Consider the following 19,874-nt stretch of genomic DNA (forward strand, 5'->3'; position numbering starts at 1 on the left):
CAAGAGCAGTGCTGGGGCTGTGTGCCGCTGTGCCGTCTGTGATACCCAAGAGCAGTGTGGTTAGCACAGCAGCCTTGCAGCGCTGGAGTCCTGGGTTCAAACCCCACCAAGGACAACATCTGCAAAAAGTTTGTATGTTCTCTCCGTGTTTGCGTGGGTTTCCTCCGGGCACTCCGGTTTCCTCCCACATTCCAAAGACATACTGATAGGGAATTTAGATTGTGAGCCCCATCGGGGACAGTGATGATAATGTGTGCAAACTGTAAAGCGCTGCGGAATATGTTAGCGCTATATAAAAATAAAGATTATTATTATTAAGAGCAGTGCTGGGGCTGTGTGCCGTTCTGCCGGTCAGGATACCCAAGAGCAGCGATGGGGCTGTGTGCCGCTGTGCCGTCTGTGATACCCAAGAGCAGCTCTGGGGCTGTGTGCTGCTCTGCCGGTCAGGATACCCAAGAGCAGTGCTGGGGCTGTGTGCCGCTGTGCCGTCTGTGATACCCAAGAGCAGTGCTGGGGCTGTGTGCCGCTGTGCCGTCTGTGATACCCAAGAGCAGTGCTGGGGCTGTGTGCCGCTGTGCCGTCTGTGATACCCAAGAGCAGTGCTGGGGCTGTGTGCCGCTGTGCCGTCTGTGATACCCAAGAGCAGTGCTGGGGCTGTGTGCCGCTGTGATACCCAAGAGCAGCGCTGGGGCTGTGTGCCGCTCTACTGGTCGGGATACCAAAGAGCAGTGCTGCGGCTGTGTGCCGCTGTGCCGTCTGTTATACCCAAGAGTAGCGCTGGGGCTGTGTGCCGCTGTGCTGGCTGTGATACCCAAGAGCAGCGCTGGGGCTGTGTGCCGCTGTGCTGTCTGTGATACTCAAGAGCAGTGCTGGGGCTGTGTGCCGCTGTGCCGGCTGTGATACCCAAGAGCAGTGCTGGGGCTGTCTGCCACTGTGATACCCAAGAGCAGTGCTGGGGTTGGGTTGTGTGCCGCTGTGCCAACCAAGAGCAGTGCTGGGGCTGTCTGCCACTGTGATACCCAAGAGCAGTGCTGGGGTAGTGTGCCGCTGTGCCGGCTGTGATACTCAAGAGCAGTGCTGGGGTTGTGTGCTGCTGTGCGGGCTGGGATACCCAGAGCAGTGCTGGGGCTGTGTGCCGCTGTGCCGTCTGTGATACCCAGAGCAGCGCTGGGGCTGTGCCGTTCTGCCGATTGGGATACCCAAGAGCAGTGCTCTGGCTGTGTGCCACTCTGCCGGTCAGGATTCCCAAGAGCAGCGCTGGGGTTGTGTGCTGCAGTCTCATCGTACATCATAGGGTGACATGAATGGCGTCATTCGTAATCACATCTCGTCCTGTAAAACCACATCCTCATTTGGTCATGGAAAAATTGAGAATTTGTGGTTCTTTGAAGAGGGGGTAAAAAAATAAACAAAAACACAAAAGCAAATTATTCTTGGGTCCTAGAGGGCTTAATCTTTTCCCCCTTTTCATGTGTGGCCAGGTCAACGTCTCATAAGGCCAATCTGCCAGTAATGCAGCCAGTCAGACATAATGGTCGCCGGTCTCCCGGTACCCTCACCAGGAACTGTCCACTGCCTGCCCCCATTCATCTTGCGGCTGAGGTTTGTCCCTGGTGCTGGGCAGAAGGGTTTGGGCCCTGCTGTATCTCTACACAAGGTTGCACCCCTTGTAGGTCAGAACTTCTCTCATTTTCCACCTTATCTTCTGGTTGAAGATGGGGGCTGACACTCTGCACTGTGGGGTTCACAGGGACATTATGTATCCCAGTTCTGGGGCCTCTCGTCCATAAATGTGCTGGAAAGGCACCGCCAATCCACCTCTGCAGTGTATCCGACTGCACTCTTCCATAAACCTGTAATGAGGGAGGAGAGTTTTTAACCCTGATGATGTATGTGCTACTGTGGACATGAGGGTCTCCTGGAGGGAGTGACCATGAGTAGGGTAGGGCTCAGCAGCCCTGGAAGGAGGTGGCCATGACTAAGGTGGCCATGAGTAGGGTAGGGCTCGGCAGCCCTGGAGGGGGGTAGCCATGAGTAGGGTAGGGTTCGGCAGCCCTGGAGGGGGGTGGCCATGAGTAGGGTAGGGCTCGTCAACCCTGGAGGGAGTGGCCATGAGTAGGGTATGGTTCAGCAGCCCTGGAAGGAGTGGCCATGAGTAGGTTAGGGTTTGGCAGCCTTGGAGGGGGTGGCAATGATTAGGGGGCAGGGCTGTACAGCCCTTGAGAGGGTTGCCATGAGTAGGGGGTAGGGCTCAGCTCGTCAGGAAGGGGTGGATTTTTGGGAGTGAGGTTACCAGGATTGTTGCCTCTTGTCTCCACAGGATCCAGCGTGGAGGTGAAAGAAGACAAATGTTGGACGAAGATGGAAGTGTCCTCAAACCCACATCGTGCCAACAAACTAACGGACGGGAACCCCAAGTCGTACTGGGAATCGAGTGGGAGCACCGGCTCCCATTATATCAACATCTTCATGCACCGCGGAGTGGTGATCCGGTGAGATGTGGCGCTTGGCGTGGGGCGGGGACCTGCACTCTGGATACATGTATATAACACAGGTCTGTGCGCCCCCTGCAGGCAGCTGCTGATGGTCGTGGCCAGTGAGGACTCCAGTTACATGCCGGCCCGGGTGCTCGTTATGGGTGGAGAGAATGCGTCCAATATCAGCACGGAGCTGAACGCGGTCAGTCATGTCCACACAATACGGCGTCTCTGGCTGCGGACCCCCAGATTTATGTCATGTGGCACTATGTGCTGGTTGTCACTGTCGTCCATATTGCTGTACCGGGGGCTACCCCTGGGGTCAGAGGTCATCATTGCTTTCTGTTGTTCATGTGTTATTTTTCTATCTGTTCATGATCAGGTGAACATCTCTAGTTCCACCTCCCGCGTCGTGCTCCTGGAGAACGCCACACGTTACTGGCCGGTGGTTCAGGTGAAGATCAAGCGGTGTCAGCAGGTAATGTGCAGCCCTGGAGCTGCTGTTCGTGTGCTGCTGTGCTGGCATGCGAATGCTGCTGCTGCGCTGGCGTGCGAATGCGAATTCTGCACTGGCATGCGGATGCTGCTGCGCTGGCGTGTGAATGCTGCTGCGCTGGCGTGTGGATGCTGCTGCGCTGGCGTGCGGATGTTGCTGCGCTGGCATGCGGATGCTGCTCTGGCATGCGGATGCTGCTGCGCTGGCGTGCGGATGTTGCTGCTGCGCTGGCTTGCGGATGTTGCTGCTGCGCTGGTGTGTGGATGCTGCTCCTGCTCTGGCGTGGGGCTGCTGCATTTACATGATTCTGCTGCTGTACTCAGCCTTCCACCATGCTAATGTAGCGTGGTCTTTCTGCAGGGTGGTATTGACACAAGGGTCCGCGGTCTGGAGGTTCTGGGGCCGAAGCCGACGTTCTGGCCGGTGTTTAAGGAACAGCTGTGCCGGAGAACGTTCCTCTTCTACACCAGCCGAGCTCACAGCTGGGGGCAGGAGATCTGTGAGAAGAAGGCACGCTTACTTCAGCTGTTCAGCAGGTAGCACCAGGTGGGAGCAGACGCCGTCATCCCTGGTGGTCTCTCCTCTGTCACTGGGTCGTCTCGTTGCAGGTTGAACCGCGCCTTGTCACATGAACAGGAGTTTGCAGATCGGTTCCTGCCGGACGATGAGGCTGCCCAGGCTCTGGGCCGCACCTGTTGGGAGGCACTGATATCTCCCCTGGTGAGGAGCATCACAACCTCAGGTAAGAACCTCCCGGACCCCATGTTCTGCTTACCTGCTGGGCGGGAGGTCAACCTGCAATCTTCTTCCAGACTCCGGAGCTGTGAGCCCCCTCAGCTGGCTTCTTACTCACTACCTGAAGAACATTCAGGGGGTTCGAAGACCCAAGGCCCAAACCTCAATCTTCAACTCTCGGGTCCGCAGGCTCACTCACCTCCTGGTCCATGTGGACACCAGCCCTCAGGACACTGCCGAATTGAAGCCCCCCAGTAAGACCAGTGAGTGTCTTATCCCTTCACCGGACGGGACCCTGTGTTTTAGGTGGGGAGGGGTCTATGTTGTTACGTTTGCTTCTCTCCTCAGATGGGAAGAGTCGGGACACCCTTAGTACTCCTGTGAGACCCTCCGGTTCTGGATGGAGCAGTATGGCGGGAATTGCCCAGTGCTGGCAAGAAGTGGTCCAGAAGCAGGTAGCGGCTGCTCTGAAGTTGTCTGGGATGAACCCCTCCACTGTTGTTGGGTGTAATTCCCGTTATGTCCTCCAGGTGCAGCGCTTTCTGGAGATGTACTGGAATAATGTGGATCTGGCTCCCCGGATCTGCTCCATGTACCGGGCTCTCAGACTCGCCATGGATGAGATGTTTGGGCAGCAGACGCGGTTCTTACTGTCTCTGCGCCAAGGCTTCTGTGAAGGGTTGTTACAGCTGTCATTCCTGACTGCGCTACACGTGAGTCTGTCTGTGGTGCGGCCCCCTCTGCTGTCTTGTCTGTGGTGCGGCCCCCTCTGGTGTCTTGTCTGCGGTGCGGCCCCCTCTGGTGTCTTGTCTGCGGTGCGGCCCCCTCTGCTGTCTTGTCTGCGGTGCGGCCCCCTCTGGTGTCTTGTCTGCGGTGCGGCCCCCTCTGGTGTCTTGTCTGTGGTGCGGCCCCCTCTGGTGTCTTGTCTGTGGTGCGGCCCCTGGATATTGTGCGGCCCCCTATAATATTCCGGATGTTTGTATGTTGCAGGTGACGGAGCAGTTTGCTCGCTTTATAGATCAGCTGATAACTGCGATTCGTGCAGATTCTTCTGATCTCCGGGCCCTGGAGCTGCTGCAGGAATTCCTGGACTTTATTCTTTTCTTGTCTGATCTGGAACTGGCCAATTCCTTTGAACATTTTTACAGGTTTGGATATTCTCATGTTTCCTTGTGATGCCCTCTGTGCCGCCGCCGCCCTCTGTGCTGCTGTTTCCAGGCCCTGGTTCCCATAATGCTTCGTATTGCAGGCATTACCTGGCAGATCGGCTCCTTTCCCATGGACCCTGCTGGCTGGAGAACATGGTGGTTGATCACATTGGAATTTGTTTCCCAAATCGATTCCCACAGCAGATGCTGAAAAACTTACAGGAGGGTAAAGATCTACTGAAGGAAGAACATTTCTACCGACTGCAGGAGCGCGATAGAGAAGTTCTATCAGAGGAGAACGAGGAGGAGGACGACAACCAGGAGGAGGAGATGGTGGTGAGGAGGAAGAAGAAATGGTAGCAGAGAGTAGAATGTAGAGTTGGTGGTATGACAAGGAGAAAGGTGTGATCATGAGGAGGAGATGGTGAAGGGAAGAGGGAAAGTTGCAGAGAAGGATGACTAGCTAGATCGGTATAAGGCCATTGTGAGGGTTAGTTAGGCAGGGGAGGATCTGGACAGCCAGGAGGAGGAGCTGGTGGGGAGGAGGACGAAGAGTAGTTGTAAGGAGGTGGACCAGGAGATGGAGATGATGTGAGAAGATGAGATGGTGGTGGTGAGGTGTTAAGTGTGATGAGGAGTTGGAGGTGAAGAAACGTGAAGGAGATAGAAGATGGGGGACGAATAGAAGGGTATGATAATGAGGAGGAGATAGTGATGGGAAGCAGGTATAGTGAGGAGGAGATGTCAGTAGTAATGGAGGAGGGTGTGGTGGAGGAATTTTAACTATGAAGACCAGGAGAAGAAGATTGTGAGAGTTTGGGAGTAGGTCTAGACAGAAAGGAGGAGGAGTTGCTATAGTGAGATGGATGATAAAATGTTGGGAAAGAGGTTTAGAAAGAGAATAGGTGTAGGAAGAGAGAATAGTGAGCAGGACTACCAGGTGCAGAGATGGTGAGAGAAAGTAGAGTATTGTGAAGAGGAAAACCAGGAGAAGGAGTAGATGGTGAAGAGGAACACCAGCTGGAGGAGGACTAGAAAGAGGAGATGGCTGGTGTAAGGTGGGATGAACAGGATATAGTGAAGGAAAGGGGAGGAGATAGTGAGGAGGTGGAACAGTTGGCGATGATGGTTAGGAAACAAACTAGTAGAAGATGGGAAGGAGGGTGATATGGAGGATACATTGAGGAAGAGGAGGACAAGGACATGGTGAGGAAAAGGAGGAGGACCAGGAGTAGGAGATGGTGAGGGGACGAGGGAATGGTGCAGAAGAGGTAATGGTGAGAAGGAGAACAGGAGGAGAATATGAGGTGGGTTGAGGGAAAATGGGGAATGATGATGAGGAGAAAATGTTGATGAGTAGGATCACGGGAAGGAGATGGTGAGGAGAAGAAAAAGATGGGTAGGATGCAGGCGAGGTGATAGTAAAGCTGAGATGGTAACTAGGAGGGTCAGGATAAAGAGATAGTGAGGGAAAGGGGGATGCTGCTTAGGAGATGTTGGTGATGAAGAGGACAGGAAGAAGGAGATGGGTAATGGTGAAAGAGATTGTAAAGGGTAAGGTTGGAGGATAGTGAGATGGAAGACCAGGAGATGGTGAGGAGGAGATGGTGTAGAGAAATTGGGGGATGAGGAGGATCTAGCTGGGGAACTGGTGAGGAGGTAAGAGTTTGAAGTGTACCGGGGAGATGGTGAGTGGTAGAGGGAATAGTGAGTAGGAAGAGGTTTGTGTTGGGATAGATGGATAGTTAGATGGAGGTCCAGGAGATGGTCAGGCTAAAGGAAAGGAGGGGAAGATGGTGAGGAGGAAAATTAGTTTGTAGGAAGACTAGGATGAGATGAGCGGTAGTGGAAAATAGTGAGTAGGACGGAGAATGGTTAAGTAGAGGACCAGGAAGGGGAGCAGGTGAGGATGACAACCATGGGTAGGTGAAGGTGATGAGAAAGAGATTGTGAGGGATGGTGGGGAGGAAATGGCAAGGAGGTGGAGATGTTTATCAAAGAAGGAATTGTAAGAGGATGGTAAGAAGTAGATGGAGTGGAAGGTAAGGCCCAAGAAGATATGATCTGGGTAAGTGGGCGATTTGGAGGACGAGAACCAGGAGGTGATAAGGAGGACCAGTAGGGGTGAAGGTTAGAAAAAGGGGCAATTCGGAGGAGGAGAACCATAAGGAGGAAATAGTGATGGGAAGGAGAGGTGCTGAGGAGGATAAGATGTGAGGAAAAGGGTTAATACTGAGGTGGTGATGGTGACCATCAGGAGATGAAGCAGCTAGGAGGAGAGCCAGGAAGAAAAGTTGGAGAAGGATTGAGGGGGGAGATGGTTAGGAATAGATAGGTCCAAGAAGAAGAGATGGTGATGATGAGACATCGGAGAGGATGGTGTGAAACAGGAGATGGTGAGGTTAGTGAGCAGGTGGAAGAGAGAGCTTGGAGGAGGAACAGGATGAAGAGATGGTGGGGGAATATGAGGAGAAGAACCAGGAGGAGGAGATGGTGGGAGAAGATGGGGATGAGTATCAGGAGGAAGAGCTGTTGATGAGGACATCGATGAGTAGGCAGTGAGGAGGAAGACCATTGGAGCCGATGGACAGAGATGGGGGGGGGGGGGGTGACAGGAAGGTCAGAGAGGAGGTTGTGATGAATGGTGGGGTGGGGTGATGACGTGGAGGGAGTGATGGTGACTGGGAGGAGGAGGTGGAGAAAAGTGAGGGGTTGAGGAGGAAATGACAGAGGAGGAGATGTTAATTGATGGTGAGAAGGGGAATCATTAAAATGGATGGAAGAGATGGAGAGAATTTGGGGGAATGGTGACCAAGAGGACCATATGGATGAAATATTGAAGGGAAGCTGTGGAGGAGAACCACCAGAATGACAAGTTGGTGAAGGGAAATAAGGGATGGTGAAGAGGAGGATCATGTGGAGTAGATGGTATTGAGGAGGAAATAGTAGTATATAGAAGGACCAGAATGCGTAGATGGTGTGAGGAAAGGGGTGATGGGCAGGAGAAAGTTGTGAGAAAGTGATGGAAGATGAGGATATGAACCAGGAGGAGATTGAGGGCATCATCTGTGATCGAGGTGAATTCTTCTCTGTTGTAGTTGTGATTACTCTACGATTATGGGCATCCTACACGATGGTGATGCATTGTTCTCAACTGTAGTTGTGTTCACTCTCTGGGAGCATTATCTATAATAATGATGGGTTCTTCTTGGTTGTAGTTGTGGTCGCTCTATGATCAGGGTAATCCTCTTTGATGGAGGTGTATTCTCAGCAGTTGTGATTGTGTTCTCTCTTTAATTGATTAATAGTGGTTTCTTCTCAGTTGTAGTCACTCTGCGATTGATTGGGGGTGTAAACTCTTATAATGGTTGATTCTTCTCGGTTGTAATTGTGGTCGCAACATGACTGGGGGGGGGGGCATCCTCTATGAAGGTTGTGGGTTCTTCTCTGTTGTAGTTGTGATCATGATATGAATGGGGGCATAATCTCTGATAATGGTGGCTTCTCGGTTGTAATTGTGGTCACTCTAATTGGGGGCAGCTAAACAATGGAGGTGGTTTCTTTTCAGTCGTAGTTGTGGTCACACGATGATGATGATGGATTCTTCTTGACTGTAGATTCTCACTGTCTTCTTTGTGTTTAGGAGATGGAGGAAAGCCCTGTTCTGCTGGTTGAGGGTGTGGAGGATGCTGAAGTCAAAATCTCTGTGCTATCACCTCGATGTTGGCCTATATCTCCTCTCTGCTATCTGACCGATCCCTCTAAGTATCTCCCAGAGAATCTTGGGACTCCGCTACAGCGCTTCACTGACTTCTATACAAGGAGTAAGTGCCCTGTGGTGTCTGCAGCTGTGACTTCTATGAGTGTGTGCGCTGAACATTGCCTTGTGTTCTCTTCAGGTCAGGCAGGTTCGGGCTCAGATCTCGCTCAGTCTCGCCGGCTGCAGTGGACTTGGTTAGGGAATGCTGAGTTACAATATGGAGACCTGACGCTCAGAGTCTCCACTCTACAGATGTTCATCTTACTGCTCTTCAATCAGCACCAGGTGAGGTGTACGATCACCCCCATCCAGTAGAATATACCCTGAGCATACAGATAGTAAAGCAAATGCAGTGCTTATATATCCCCTCCTGTGTGTATACATATATGTTCCCTCCCGTGTATATACATACATGTCCCCTCCCCTGTGTATAGTTGTGTTATGTATCAGCACTAAATAGTCTTAAGGTGGTGAAGTGAGAAAAATATAATCAGAAATTACATTTATGGGATCAAATAACTAAAAATTGGCATATGCATATGTATTCACCCCTTTTGCGATGAAGCCCCTAAAATTCTCTGGTGCAAGCAATTTCCATGCTTACCAACAAAGGCTAGAACACCAGTAAAAATAGGCACCACTAACCAGACACCACCATGAATACCAAGGAGATCTCCAAACGCCACCAGGAAGACCAAGGAGATCTCCACACGCCACCAGGAAGACCAAGGAGATCTCCACACGCCACCAGGAAGACCAAGGAGATCTCCACACGCCACCAGGAAGACCAAGGAGATCTCCACACGCCACCAGGAAGACCAAGGAGATCTCCACACGCCACCAGGAAGACCAAGGAGATCTCCACACGCCACCAGGAAGACCTAGGAGATCTCCACACGCCACCAGGAAGACCAAGGAGACCTCCACACGCCACCAGGAAGACCAAGGAGACCTCCACACGCCACCAGGAAGACCAAGGAGATCTCCACACGCCACCAGGAAGACCAAGGAGATCTCCACACGCCACCAGGAAGACCAAGGAGATCTCCACACGCCACCAGGAAGGCCAAGGAGATCTCCACACGTCACCAGGAAGGCCAAGGAGATCTCCACACGCCACCAGGAAGGCCAAGGAGATCTCCACACGCCACCAGGAAGGCCAAGGAGATCTCCACACGCCACCAGGAAGGCCAAGGAGATCTCCACACGCCACCAGGAAGGCCAAGGAGATCTCCACACGCCACCAGGAAGGCCAAGGAGATCTCAAAAAAAGCTGACAAAGTTGTTGAGGAGTACAAGTGTCACGCAGTGTAGGACAGACTAAGTGCGTGACATTAACACCCACCTTCCTGTGTCACCCTGGCGATAAGCCCTGCATCGGGAAGGACAGGATACGTGCTAGTCATTCCCACTAACACTAAAGACAGCAAGTACAAATGCAACAAGGAGGACACTTAGCTTGAGTAGACTCAGAGAGACACTCTGACGTCCTCCAAACTCGAAGAAGATGATAGCCGACTGCTACAGCTCGAAGCCTCAACTGAGAAGTGCAAATAGGAAATATCACCTGCAACTCCCAACAGGAAGTAGGGAGTTTTAAATTCTCAGGTCCAGGTGTGGCCATCGGCACCAGGGGAGGTGGCTACTCGTCTGCAAAGTAAACAACTGAGACCTCCAGCAGACAGATGGAGTGCTATGGGCTGCAGCCTCTGACCCATATGTGACTGTAGCCTCCCCTTTTACGAGTGGCCTCCGGACACTCAAGACCAAGTTTCTTAGGATAAGAGGTGTGGAACGAACGAACCAGCCTGGGGGTGTTCACCTCTGATGCAGAAACCACATCATTTCCTCTGGACCATAACCTCTCAAGTGCACCAAGTATTGTAGGGAACAACGTCGGAGGCGAGAATCTACAATCCTCGAAATTTGAAACTCTAGGTTTCCATCAACCATTATTGGGGAAGGCGATTGAGGTAAGGGCTCAAGGGGTTCCACATAGCAAAGACCTTTTGAAAAACGTTGTAGACCTTAAGAGCCTGAGGGAGCACAAGATGAAATGTTGCTGGACCAATGACTGTGGTTATCTTATAGGGACCAATGAATCTAGGTCCCAACTTCCAGGAAGGAACCCTCAACCTGAAATTCCTGGCAGACAACCACACAGTCATTCATATTCCGGTCCGGGCCAGTCACGCGTTTGCTGACAGTCATACGTTTATACCTGTCTCCCCTGACCCTATTAGGAACAGGTAGTGGTGAAACAGGACTAGATGGACGGGTTTGTGATACTTTAGAATGTGCGCAAACATTGCACATAGACATCTGTTCAACCACATCCCGATGCAAACCCGAGCCACCAAAAACGACGATAAAGGAGGTCCGCGGTTGCTTTACCACCTGGGAGGCCAGCAAGTACAGAATTATGAAATTCTCTGGTTACTTTGTGGCGAAATTTAGACGGCACAAACAACCTCCCCGAAGAGCAGGAGGCAGGGGCGTCCCCCTGAGCATCCAACACCTCACCCTCCAGGTCAGTGTACAAGGCCGAGATGCCTACCACCTTCTGCAAAATTGGGGCAGGGTCCTCCAAGCTAGACAAGAATGCCGGTATGGACCCTGTAGCTCAGCAGAAGGGGAAACGTTTAGGCAGTTACCATGACAGTAATCACCCCAGTCCACAATCTCTCTGGATTGACAATCCACAGTTGGATTATGCTTCACCAACCAGGGCAAACCCAGAACCTTTGGAGTGTGGAGACCCTTCAGAACATAACAAGGGATTACTTCATAATGAGAAGACCCCCGCCCTTCAGTCTTAAGAACAATCTGTGTCAGTGTTCTCTGTACGGGTGGTGCTGAGTTGCTGGCGCAAATAGGAATAGGTTCAGCCAAGGTAGAGCAGACAAAACCATGAGCTCTAGCAAACTCAGTTTCCACCAAACTGACTCCAGCTCCACCGTGTACAACCAGAGAAATGTTTTCAGACCTGCTCTTGTTGGGGGAGGATCTGGAGTGACCCTTCACGGTTGGCGAAGTGATTTCCAAATTAATCCACAGGGCGTTGCCAGCAACTGAGAATGACCAGACAGAGGCGTGTCTCTGTTTGGGAGGATCAAAGCAGATATTTTGTCACTTCTTTTATAATATTTAGCAAGCTATACTTCAACCAGTAGTATAAAAACACACTTGCAGCACTTAACCTATAAAAATGCAGGAAAACCGGAAACTACGTACAGTACAGACCAAAAGTTTGGACACACCTTCTCATTTAAAGATTTTTCTGTATTTTCATGACTATGAAAATTGTACATTCACACTGAAGGCATCAAAACTATGAATTATCACATGTGGAATTATATACTTAACAACAAAGTGTGAAATAACTGAAAATATGTCTTATATTCTAGGTTCTTCAAAGTAGCCACCTTTTTCTTTGATGGCTGCTTTGCACACTCTTGGCATTCTCTTGATCAGCTTCAAGAGGTAGTCACCGGAAATGGTCTTCCAACAATCTTGAAGGAGCTCCCAGAGATGCTTAGCACTTGTTGGCCCTTTTGCCTTCACTCTGCGGTCCAGCTCACCCCAAACCATCTCGATTGGGTTCAGGTCTGGTGACTGTGGAGGCCAGGTCATCTGGCGTAGCACCCCATCACTCTCCTTCTGGGTCAAATAGCCCTTACACAGCCTGGAGGTGTGTTTGGGGTCATTGTCCTGTTGAAAAATAAATGATGGTCCAACTAAACGCAAACCGGATGGAATAGCATGCCGCTGCAAGATGCTGTGGTAGCCATGCTGGTTCAGTATGCCTTCAATTTTGAATAAATCCCCCAACAGTGTCACCAGCAAAGCCCCCCACACCATCACACCTCCTCCTCCATGCTTCACGGTGGGAACCAGGCATGTAGAGTCCATCTGTTCACCTTTTCTGCGTCACACAAAGACACGGTGGTTGGAACCAAAGATCTCAAATTTGGACTCATCAGACCGAAGCACAGATTTCCACTGGTGTAATGTCCATTCCTTGTGTTCTTTAGCCCAAACAAGTCTCTTCTGCTTGTTGCCTGTCCTTAGCAGTGGTTTCCTAGCAGCTATTTTACCATGAAGGCCTGCTGCACAAAGTCTCCTCTTAACAGTTGTTGTAGAGATGTGTCTGCTGCTAGAACTCTGTGTGGCATTGACCCGGTCTCTAATCTGAGCTGCTGATAACCTGCGATTTCTGTGGCTGGTGACTCGGATAAACTTATCCTCAGAAGCAGAGGTGACTCTTGGTCTTCCTTTCCTGGGGCGGTCCTCATGTGAGCCAGTTTCATTGTAGCGCTTGATGGTTTTTGCAACTGCACTTGGGGACACTTTCAAAGTTTTCCCAATTTTTCGGACTGACTGACCTTCGTTTCTTAAAGTAATGATGGCCACTCATTTTTCTTTACTTAGCTGCTTTTTTTCTTGCCGTAATACAAATTCTAATAGTCTTTTCAGTAGGACTATCAGCTGTGTATCCACCAGACTTCTGCACAACACAACTGATGGTCCCAACCCCATTTATAAGGCAAGAAATCCCACTTATTAAACCTGACAGGGCACACCTGTGAAGTGAAGACCATTCCCGGTGACTACCTCTTGAAGCTCATCAAGAGAATGCCAAGAGTGTGCAAAGCAGTCATCAAAGCAAAAGGTGGCTACTTTGAAGAACCTAGAATATAAGACATGATTTCAGTTGTCACACTTTTTTGTTAAAGGGAACCTGTCACCCCCAAAATCGCGGGTGAGGTAAGCCCGCTGTCATCAGGGGCTTATCTACAGCATTCTGTAATGCTGTAGATAAGCCCTCGATGTATCCTAAAAGATGAGAAAAAGAGGTTAGATTATACTCACCCAGGGGCGTTCCCGCTGCTGGTCCGGCGCCTCCCATCTTCATCAGATGACGTCCGCTTCTGGTGTTCACGCTGCGGCTCCTGCGCAGGCGTACTTTGCAAAGTACTGCAGTGCGCAGGTGCTGGGCCTCTCTGACCTTTCCCGGCGCCTGCGCACTGCAGTACTTTGCTCTGCCCTCAAAAAGTTTTCCTGCACAGGAGCCGCAGCGTGAAGACCAGAAGAAGACGTCATCTGATGAAGATGGGAGGCGCCGGACCCGGACCAGCAGCGGGACCGCCCCTGGGTGAGTATAATCTAACGTCTTTTTCTAATCTTTTAGGATACATCGGGGGCTTATCTACAGCATTACAGAATGCTGGTGATAAGCCCCTGATGCCGGTGGAGTCACAAGCACAAAAATGGAGCCCGCTTTAATTTTTCTTAATTTAGTCCTTCACACTCTCTAGCACCACCTCTGCTGTCACGACAAAACGAGAATTGCAGGTTGAAGACGAACACACCCCTTGATTATCAAGCTCAAGGCTCTCAAGGGTTAATCGAGTCAATTTTTGCTTTGGGATTGCAGAACAAGCCCCTATAAAATGTCCCTTCCCACAAAAAAGCATAGACCCTTTTTCTTGCAAATGTTGGGAGAAACATACGACGTGAGTAAACCTCTCAGCTGCATGGGTTCCTCTAACTCCGCAAGTATAGGTTATGAGGCCCTGAAGAAATTGTCTTCTAAGAGCTGGATCTTTCAATTTGGTATCAGTTGACCACCTGCGGAATTCAAAGCTATACTTCTCCACTGAACGATTCCCCTGCTCAAGGCGATGGCGTCTATATTCAGCCAAGGAAATACGGTCAGGATCCTCATAGATCAGGGCTAAAGCCCTGAAAAACTCCTCCACAGACTGCAGACACATAGACTCCTGTGGTAGAGAAAAAGCCCAGGACTGGGGTCCTCCATGCAACTGTGAAATAACAATTCCTACTCCTTGCTCCTCATCTCCAGAAGAGTAAGGACCCAGATTAAAGTACAATTTGCATGCCTCTTTAAGCACAAAAGACTTGTCCCTACCCCCAGCAAACCTGTCCGGGAGGGCAATTTTGGGTTCACTCTGGACGTCCCCCACAATAGGAGCCTGCAGCCGCTGCCGTTGCTGCTGGAACCTCAGAACGAAGGTCAGTCACTTCCAGGGACAACCTCTGCAGCTGGTCTGCCAGCACAGCAATGGGATCCATGAACCCAGAAAAAGAAAAAACTCTACACAAAAACACACCAAATGTGAACGTGAAGTATAACACAAAGGGATTAAGGGAAGTTATAAACCCCCAGGTCCAGGTGTGGTCATTAGCACAGGGGGGTGAGGTGGCTGCTAGTCTGGAAAGCAAACAACCTTTGGAAGATAGATGCAGTGCAACGGTCTGTAGCCTCAGACACATCCGTGACAACAAGTCAGGGGGTTGGTTTATAAAAAATATCTCCCAGAGCACCATCAAATCCATTATCATCAACTGGAAAGAACATGGTACCACAACAAACCTGCCAACAGTGGGCCATCCACCAAAACTCCAGTAACCCTGAAGGAGGTGCAGAGTTCCCAAGCAGAGAATGGGTCATCTGTCCATACGACCACAGTAACCCGTACACTTCCTAGAGGTGGCCTTTATGGAAGAGTGGGCAGAAAAAAGCCTTAACTTACACACAAAAATTGTAAGGCTCGTTTTGAGTTTGGCAGAAGACATGTAAGAGACTCCTCAAATTGTAGGAAGGTGCAGTAGTCAAATGAGACGAAAGATTAATTTTTTGGCCACCAAAGTAAATACTGTCTGACGCCAAACCAACACTCATCATCCCAAGAACACCATCCCCACAGTGAAACATGTTGGTTGCAGCATCATACCGTGAAGATGTTTTTTTGGCATCAGTGACAGGGGAAACGATCTGAGTCGAGGGGAAGATGGGTGGTGTGAGGTACAGGGATATTATCGAGCTGAACCTGTTTCAGTGATATGAGATTGGAACAGAGGTTCATCTTACAACAACAAAATGACCCAAAGCATACTGCTAAAGCAACGCTCGAGTGGTGGAAGGGGAAACGTGTAAATGTTCTGGAGCTGCAGAGTCACAGCCCAGATCTTAATCCAATGGAGAATCTGTGGTCAGAAGTAAAGATGCCCGCTGCCTTGGAGTCATCCTTGATTCCGAGCTTTCATTCACCCCCCACATCCGATCACTGGCTCGCTCTTCTTATCTGCATCTCAAAAACATTTCCAGAATTCGCCCTTTTCTTACTTTCGACTCTGCAAAAACTCTTACTGTCTCACTTATTCATTCTCGTCTGGACTATTGTAACTCTCTACTAATTGGCCTACCTTTTACCAGACTCTCCCCGCTCCAATCTGTCCTGAATGCTGCTGCCAGGATCATATTCCTCGCCAACCGTTACACCGATGCCTCTACCTTGTGCCAGTCATTACACTGGCTACCCATCCAATCCAGAATCCAGTACAAAACTACTACCCTCATCCACAAAGCACTCCATGGCTCAGCACCACCCTACATCTCCTCTCTGGTCTCAGTCTACCAACCTACCCGTGCCCTCCGCTCTGCTAATGACCTCAGGTTAGCATCCTCAATAATCAGAACCTCCCACTCCCGTCTCCAAGACTTTACACGTGCGGCGCCGATTCTTTGGAATGCACTACCTAGGTTAATACAATTAATCCCCAATCCCCACAGTTTTAAGCGTGCACTAAAAACTCATTTGTTCAGATTGGCCTACCGCCTCAACGCATTAACCTAATTATCCCTGTGTGGCCTATTAATAAAAAACAACAACATAATCACGTTCCTCCATCATGTTCTCATACACTTTATGCAGTTAATAGCCTCTGTGTCTGTACTGTTACATACTTAGGCAGTTAACTGGTTCATGCAGCTTTACATGAACACCCGAGCCTTACACTATGGCTGGTCCAAATAACTAAAGCAATTGTTACCATCCACCTCTCGTGTCTCCCCTTTTCCTCATAGTTTGTAGCTTGCGAGCAGCAGGGCCCTCATTCCTCCTGGTATCTGTTTTGAACTGTGATTTCTGTTATGCTGTAATGTCTGTTGTCTGTATAAGTCCCCTCTATAAGTTGTAAAGCGCTGCGGAATATGTTGGCGCTATATAAATAAAATTATTATTATTATTTATATTAAGATTGTTGTTCACCAGGTGAAGCATCTAACGTGAAGGAGCTGGAGCAGTTTTACTTTGAGGAATGGGCAAAAATCCAAGTTGGAAGATGTGGACAGCTCAGAGACTTAGGCTGGATTCACACTAGCGTACGGGAGTGCTGCGGATGGCAGCGTACTTCCTCCCTTATTCCTCCATGAAACCACGCCTACGCGTCCTTGCGTTCTGCGGTGCGCTGCGTACCCATCTTTATCATTGGGTACGCAGGGACGTACGCTGTTTGCGGAGGCCTCCACATGCGCCATTTGGACGCTGCGCCGAACGCAACATGTTGCATTTTGTTGTTGGCGCAGCATCCAAACGGTGCGTGCGGAGGCATCCACAAACGTTGTACGTCCCTGCGTACCCAATGATAAAGATAGGTACGCAGGGCACCGCAGAACGCAAGGAGGCGTAGGCAGAGCGTAGGCGTGGTTTCATGGAGGAACAAGGGAGGAAGCACGCTGCCATCCGCAGCACTCCCATACGCTAGTGTGAAACCAGCCGTATCCAAAGTGACCTGCAATTGCTACAAAAGGAGGCGCTACAAAGTGCTGACTTTTGGGGGGGTGAATAGTTATGCACACTGAAATATTCAGTTATTTTGTCCTATTTGTTATTTGCTTCACAATAAAAAGGAAACCGAATGTTCACCGTTGTCGGCATGTACTTTACATGAACTGATGCAAGACCTCAGCAAAAAAAAAACAAAAAAAAAACGGTTGTGTTGTAGCAAAACACAGAAAATGCCAACGGGGGGGGGGGGGTGTGTGTGAATACTTTTGCAATCCGCTGTATATCCCCACCTGTGTATATATGCCCCCCTCCAGGGGCGGACATTCATCCGCTGCAACTGCATCGGGGCTGGAAAGTGAAGGGGCCCCTTCAGGCAGGGATGTACTGCCCAGTCCAGATTACGGGTCGGAGTGAGAGGGGCCCGGTGTCATGCAGCATTGGGCCCCTCTAGCTCCCTCCCATAATCATGTAACTACCCAGAGAGAGAGGCGCCGAGAGTGCAGAAGTTCAAAAAGGGGGCGTGTCATGCAGGGAGAGGCGCTGACCAATGAACTCTTACCCCACCAGACTGATGAGAGCTCATTGGCTGCCGTCTGTCCTCCTGCATGGCGCGTGTTAACCTGTAGTCCGGGGCCCGGGCCGCACAGCACACAGGGACAGCAGCGGAGGAAGAGCAGGAGTTACAGGGGCCCGGGCCGCACATCACACAGGGACAGCAGTGGAGGAAGAGCAGGAGTTACAGGGGCCCAGGCCGCACAGCACACAGGGACAGAAGTGGAGGAAGAGCAGGAGTTACAGGGGCCCGGGCCGCACAGCACACAGGGACAGCAGCGGAGGAAGAGCAGGAGTTACAGGGGGCCCGGGCCGCACAGCACACAGGGACAGCAGTGGAGGAAGAGCAGGAGTTACAGGGGGCCCGGGCCGCACAGCACACAGGGACAGCAGTGGAGGAAGAGCAGGAGTTACAGGGGGCCCGGGCCGCACAGCACACAGGGACAGCAGTGGAGGAAGAGCAGGAGTTACAGGGGGCCCGGGCCGCACAGCACACAGGGACAGCAGTGGAGGAAGAGCAGGAGTTACAGGGGCCCGGGCCGCACAGCACACAGGGACAGCAGTGGAGGAAGAGCAGGAGTTACAGGGGCCCGGGCCGCACATCACACAGGGACAGCAGCGGAGGAAGAGCAGGAGTTACAGGGGCCCGGGCCGCCCAGCACACAGGGACAGCAGTGGAGGAAGAGCAGGAGTTACAGGGGGCCCGGGCCGCACTTCACACAGGGACAGCAGCGGAGGAAGAGCAGGAGTTACAGGGGCCCGGGCCGCACATCACACAGGGACAGCAGCGGAGGAAGAGCAGGAGTTACAGGGGCCCGGGCCGCACAGCACACAGGGACAGCAGCGGAGGAAGAGCAGGAGTTACAGGGGCCCGGGCCGCACATCACACAGGGACAGCAGCGGAGGAAGAGCAGGAGTTACAGGGGGCCCAGGCCGCACAGCACACAGGGACAGAAGTGGAGGAAGAGCAGGAGTTACAGGGGGCCCGGGCCGCACAGCACACAGTGACAGCAGTGGAGGAAGAGCAGGAGTTACAGGGGCCCGGGCCGCACAGCACACAGGGACAGCAGTGGAGGAAGAGCAGGAGTTACAGGGGGCCCGGGCCGCACAGCACACAGGGACAGCAGCGGAGGAAGAGCAGGAGTTACAGGGGGCCCGGGCCGCACAGCACACAGGGACAGCAGCGGAGGAAGAGCAGGAGTTACAGGGGGCCCAGGCCGCACAGCACACAGGGACAGCAGTGGAGGAAGAGCAGGAGTTACAGGGGCCCAGGCCGCACAGCACACAGGGACAGCAGTGGAGGAAGAGCAGGAGTTACAGGGGGCCCAGGCCGCACAGCACACAGGGACAGCAGCGGAGGAAGAGCAGGAGTTACAGGGGCCCGGGCCGCCCAGCACACAGGGACAGCAGTGGAGGAAGAGCAGGAGTTACAGGGGGCCCAGGCCGCACAGCACACAGGGACAGCAGTGGAGGAAGAGCAGGAGTTACAGGGGCCCGGGCCGCCCAGCACACAGGGACAGCAGTGGAGGAAGAGCAGGAGTTACAGGGGGCCCGGGCCGCACAGCACACAGGGACAGCAGTGGAGGAAGAGCAGGAGTTACAGGGGCCCGGGCCGCACAGCACACAGGGACAGCAGCGGAGGAAGAGCAGGAGTTACAGGGGCCCGGGCCGCCCAGCACACAGGGACAGCAGTGGAGGAAGAGCAGGAGTTACAGGGGGCCCGGGCCGCACAGCACACAGGGACAGCAGTGGAGGAAGAGCAGGAGTTACAGGGGGCCCGGGCCGCACTTCACACAGGGACAGCAGCGGAGGAAGAGCAGGAGTTACAGGGGCCCGGGCCGCACATCACACAGGGACAGCAGCGGAGGAAGAGCAGGAGTTACAGGGGCCCGGGCCGCACATCACACAGGGACAGCAGCGGAGGAAGAGCAGGAGTTACAGGGGGCCCAGGCCGCACAGCACACAGGGACAGAAGTGGAGGAAGAGCAGGAGTTACAGGGGGCCCGGGCCGCACAGCACACAGGGACAGCAGTGGAGGAAGAGCAGGAGTTACAGGGGGCCCAGGCCGCACAGCACACAGGGACAGCAGTGGAGGAAGAGCAGGAGTTACAG

At 52.1% G+C, this 19,874-nt stretch overlaps 1 protein-coding gene across 2 annotated transcripts in view; it reads left to right on the top strand.

Moving 5' to 3' along the window:
- Positions 1-19,874, top strand: part of CUL9 (cullin 9) — a 173,708-nt gene that overhangs the window by 40,716 nt on the left and 113,118 nt on the right. For both annotated transcript variants that reach the window (XM_077281878.1, XM_077281879.1), the window contains exons 16-27: positions 2,321-2,492; positions 2,574-2,679; positions 2,860-2,955; positions 3,334-3,509; positions 3,582-3,715; positions 3,786-3,971; positions 4,057-4,163; positions 4,239-4,421; positions 4,699-4,856; positions 4,958-5,192; positions 8,500-8,680; positions 8,756-8,901. In XM_077281878.1, coding sequence (XP_077137993.1) covers positions 2,321-2,492; positions 2,574-2,679; positions 2,860-2,955; positions 3,334-3,509; positions 3,582-3,715; positions 3,786-3,971; positions 4,057-4,163; positions 4,239-4,421; positions 4,699-4,856; positions 4,958-5,192; positions 8,500-8,680; positions 8,756-8,901 — 1,880 coding nt within the window. The remainder of the gene's footprint in view (positions 1-2,320; positions 2,493-2,573; positions 2,680-2,859; positions 2,956-3,333; positions 3,510-3,581; positions 3,716-3,785; positions 3,972-4,056; positions 4,164-4,238; positions 4,422-4,698; positions 4,857-4,957; positions 5,193-8,499; positions 8,681-8,755; positions 8,902-19,874) is intronic.

This window comes from Ranitomeya variabilis, chromosome 2 (genome assembly GCF_051348905.1).
Source record: "Ranitomeya variabilis isolate aRanVar5 chromosome 2, aRanVar5.hap1, whole genome shotgun sequence".
Taxonomy (NCBI): Eukaryota; Metazoa; Chordata; class Amphibia; order Anura; family Dendrobatidae; genus Ranitomeya; species Ranitomeya variabilis.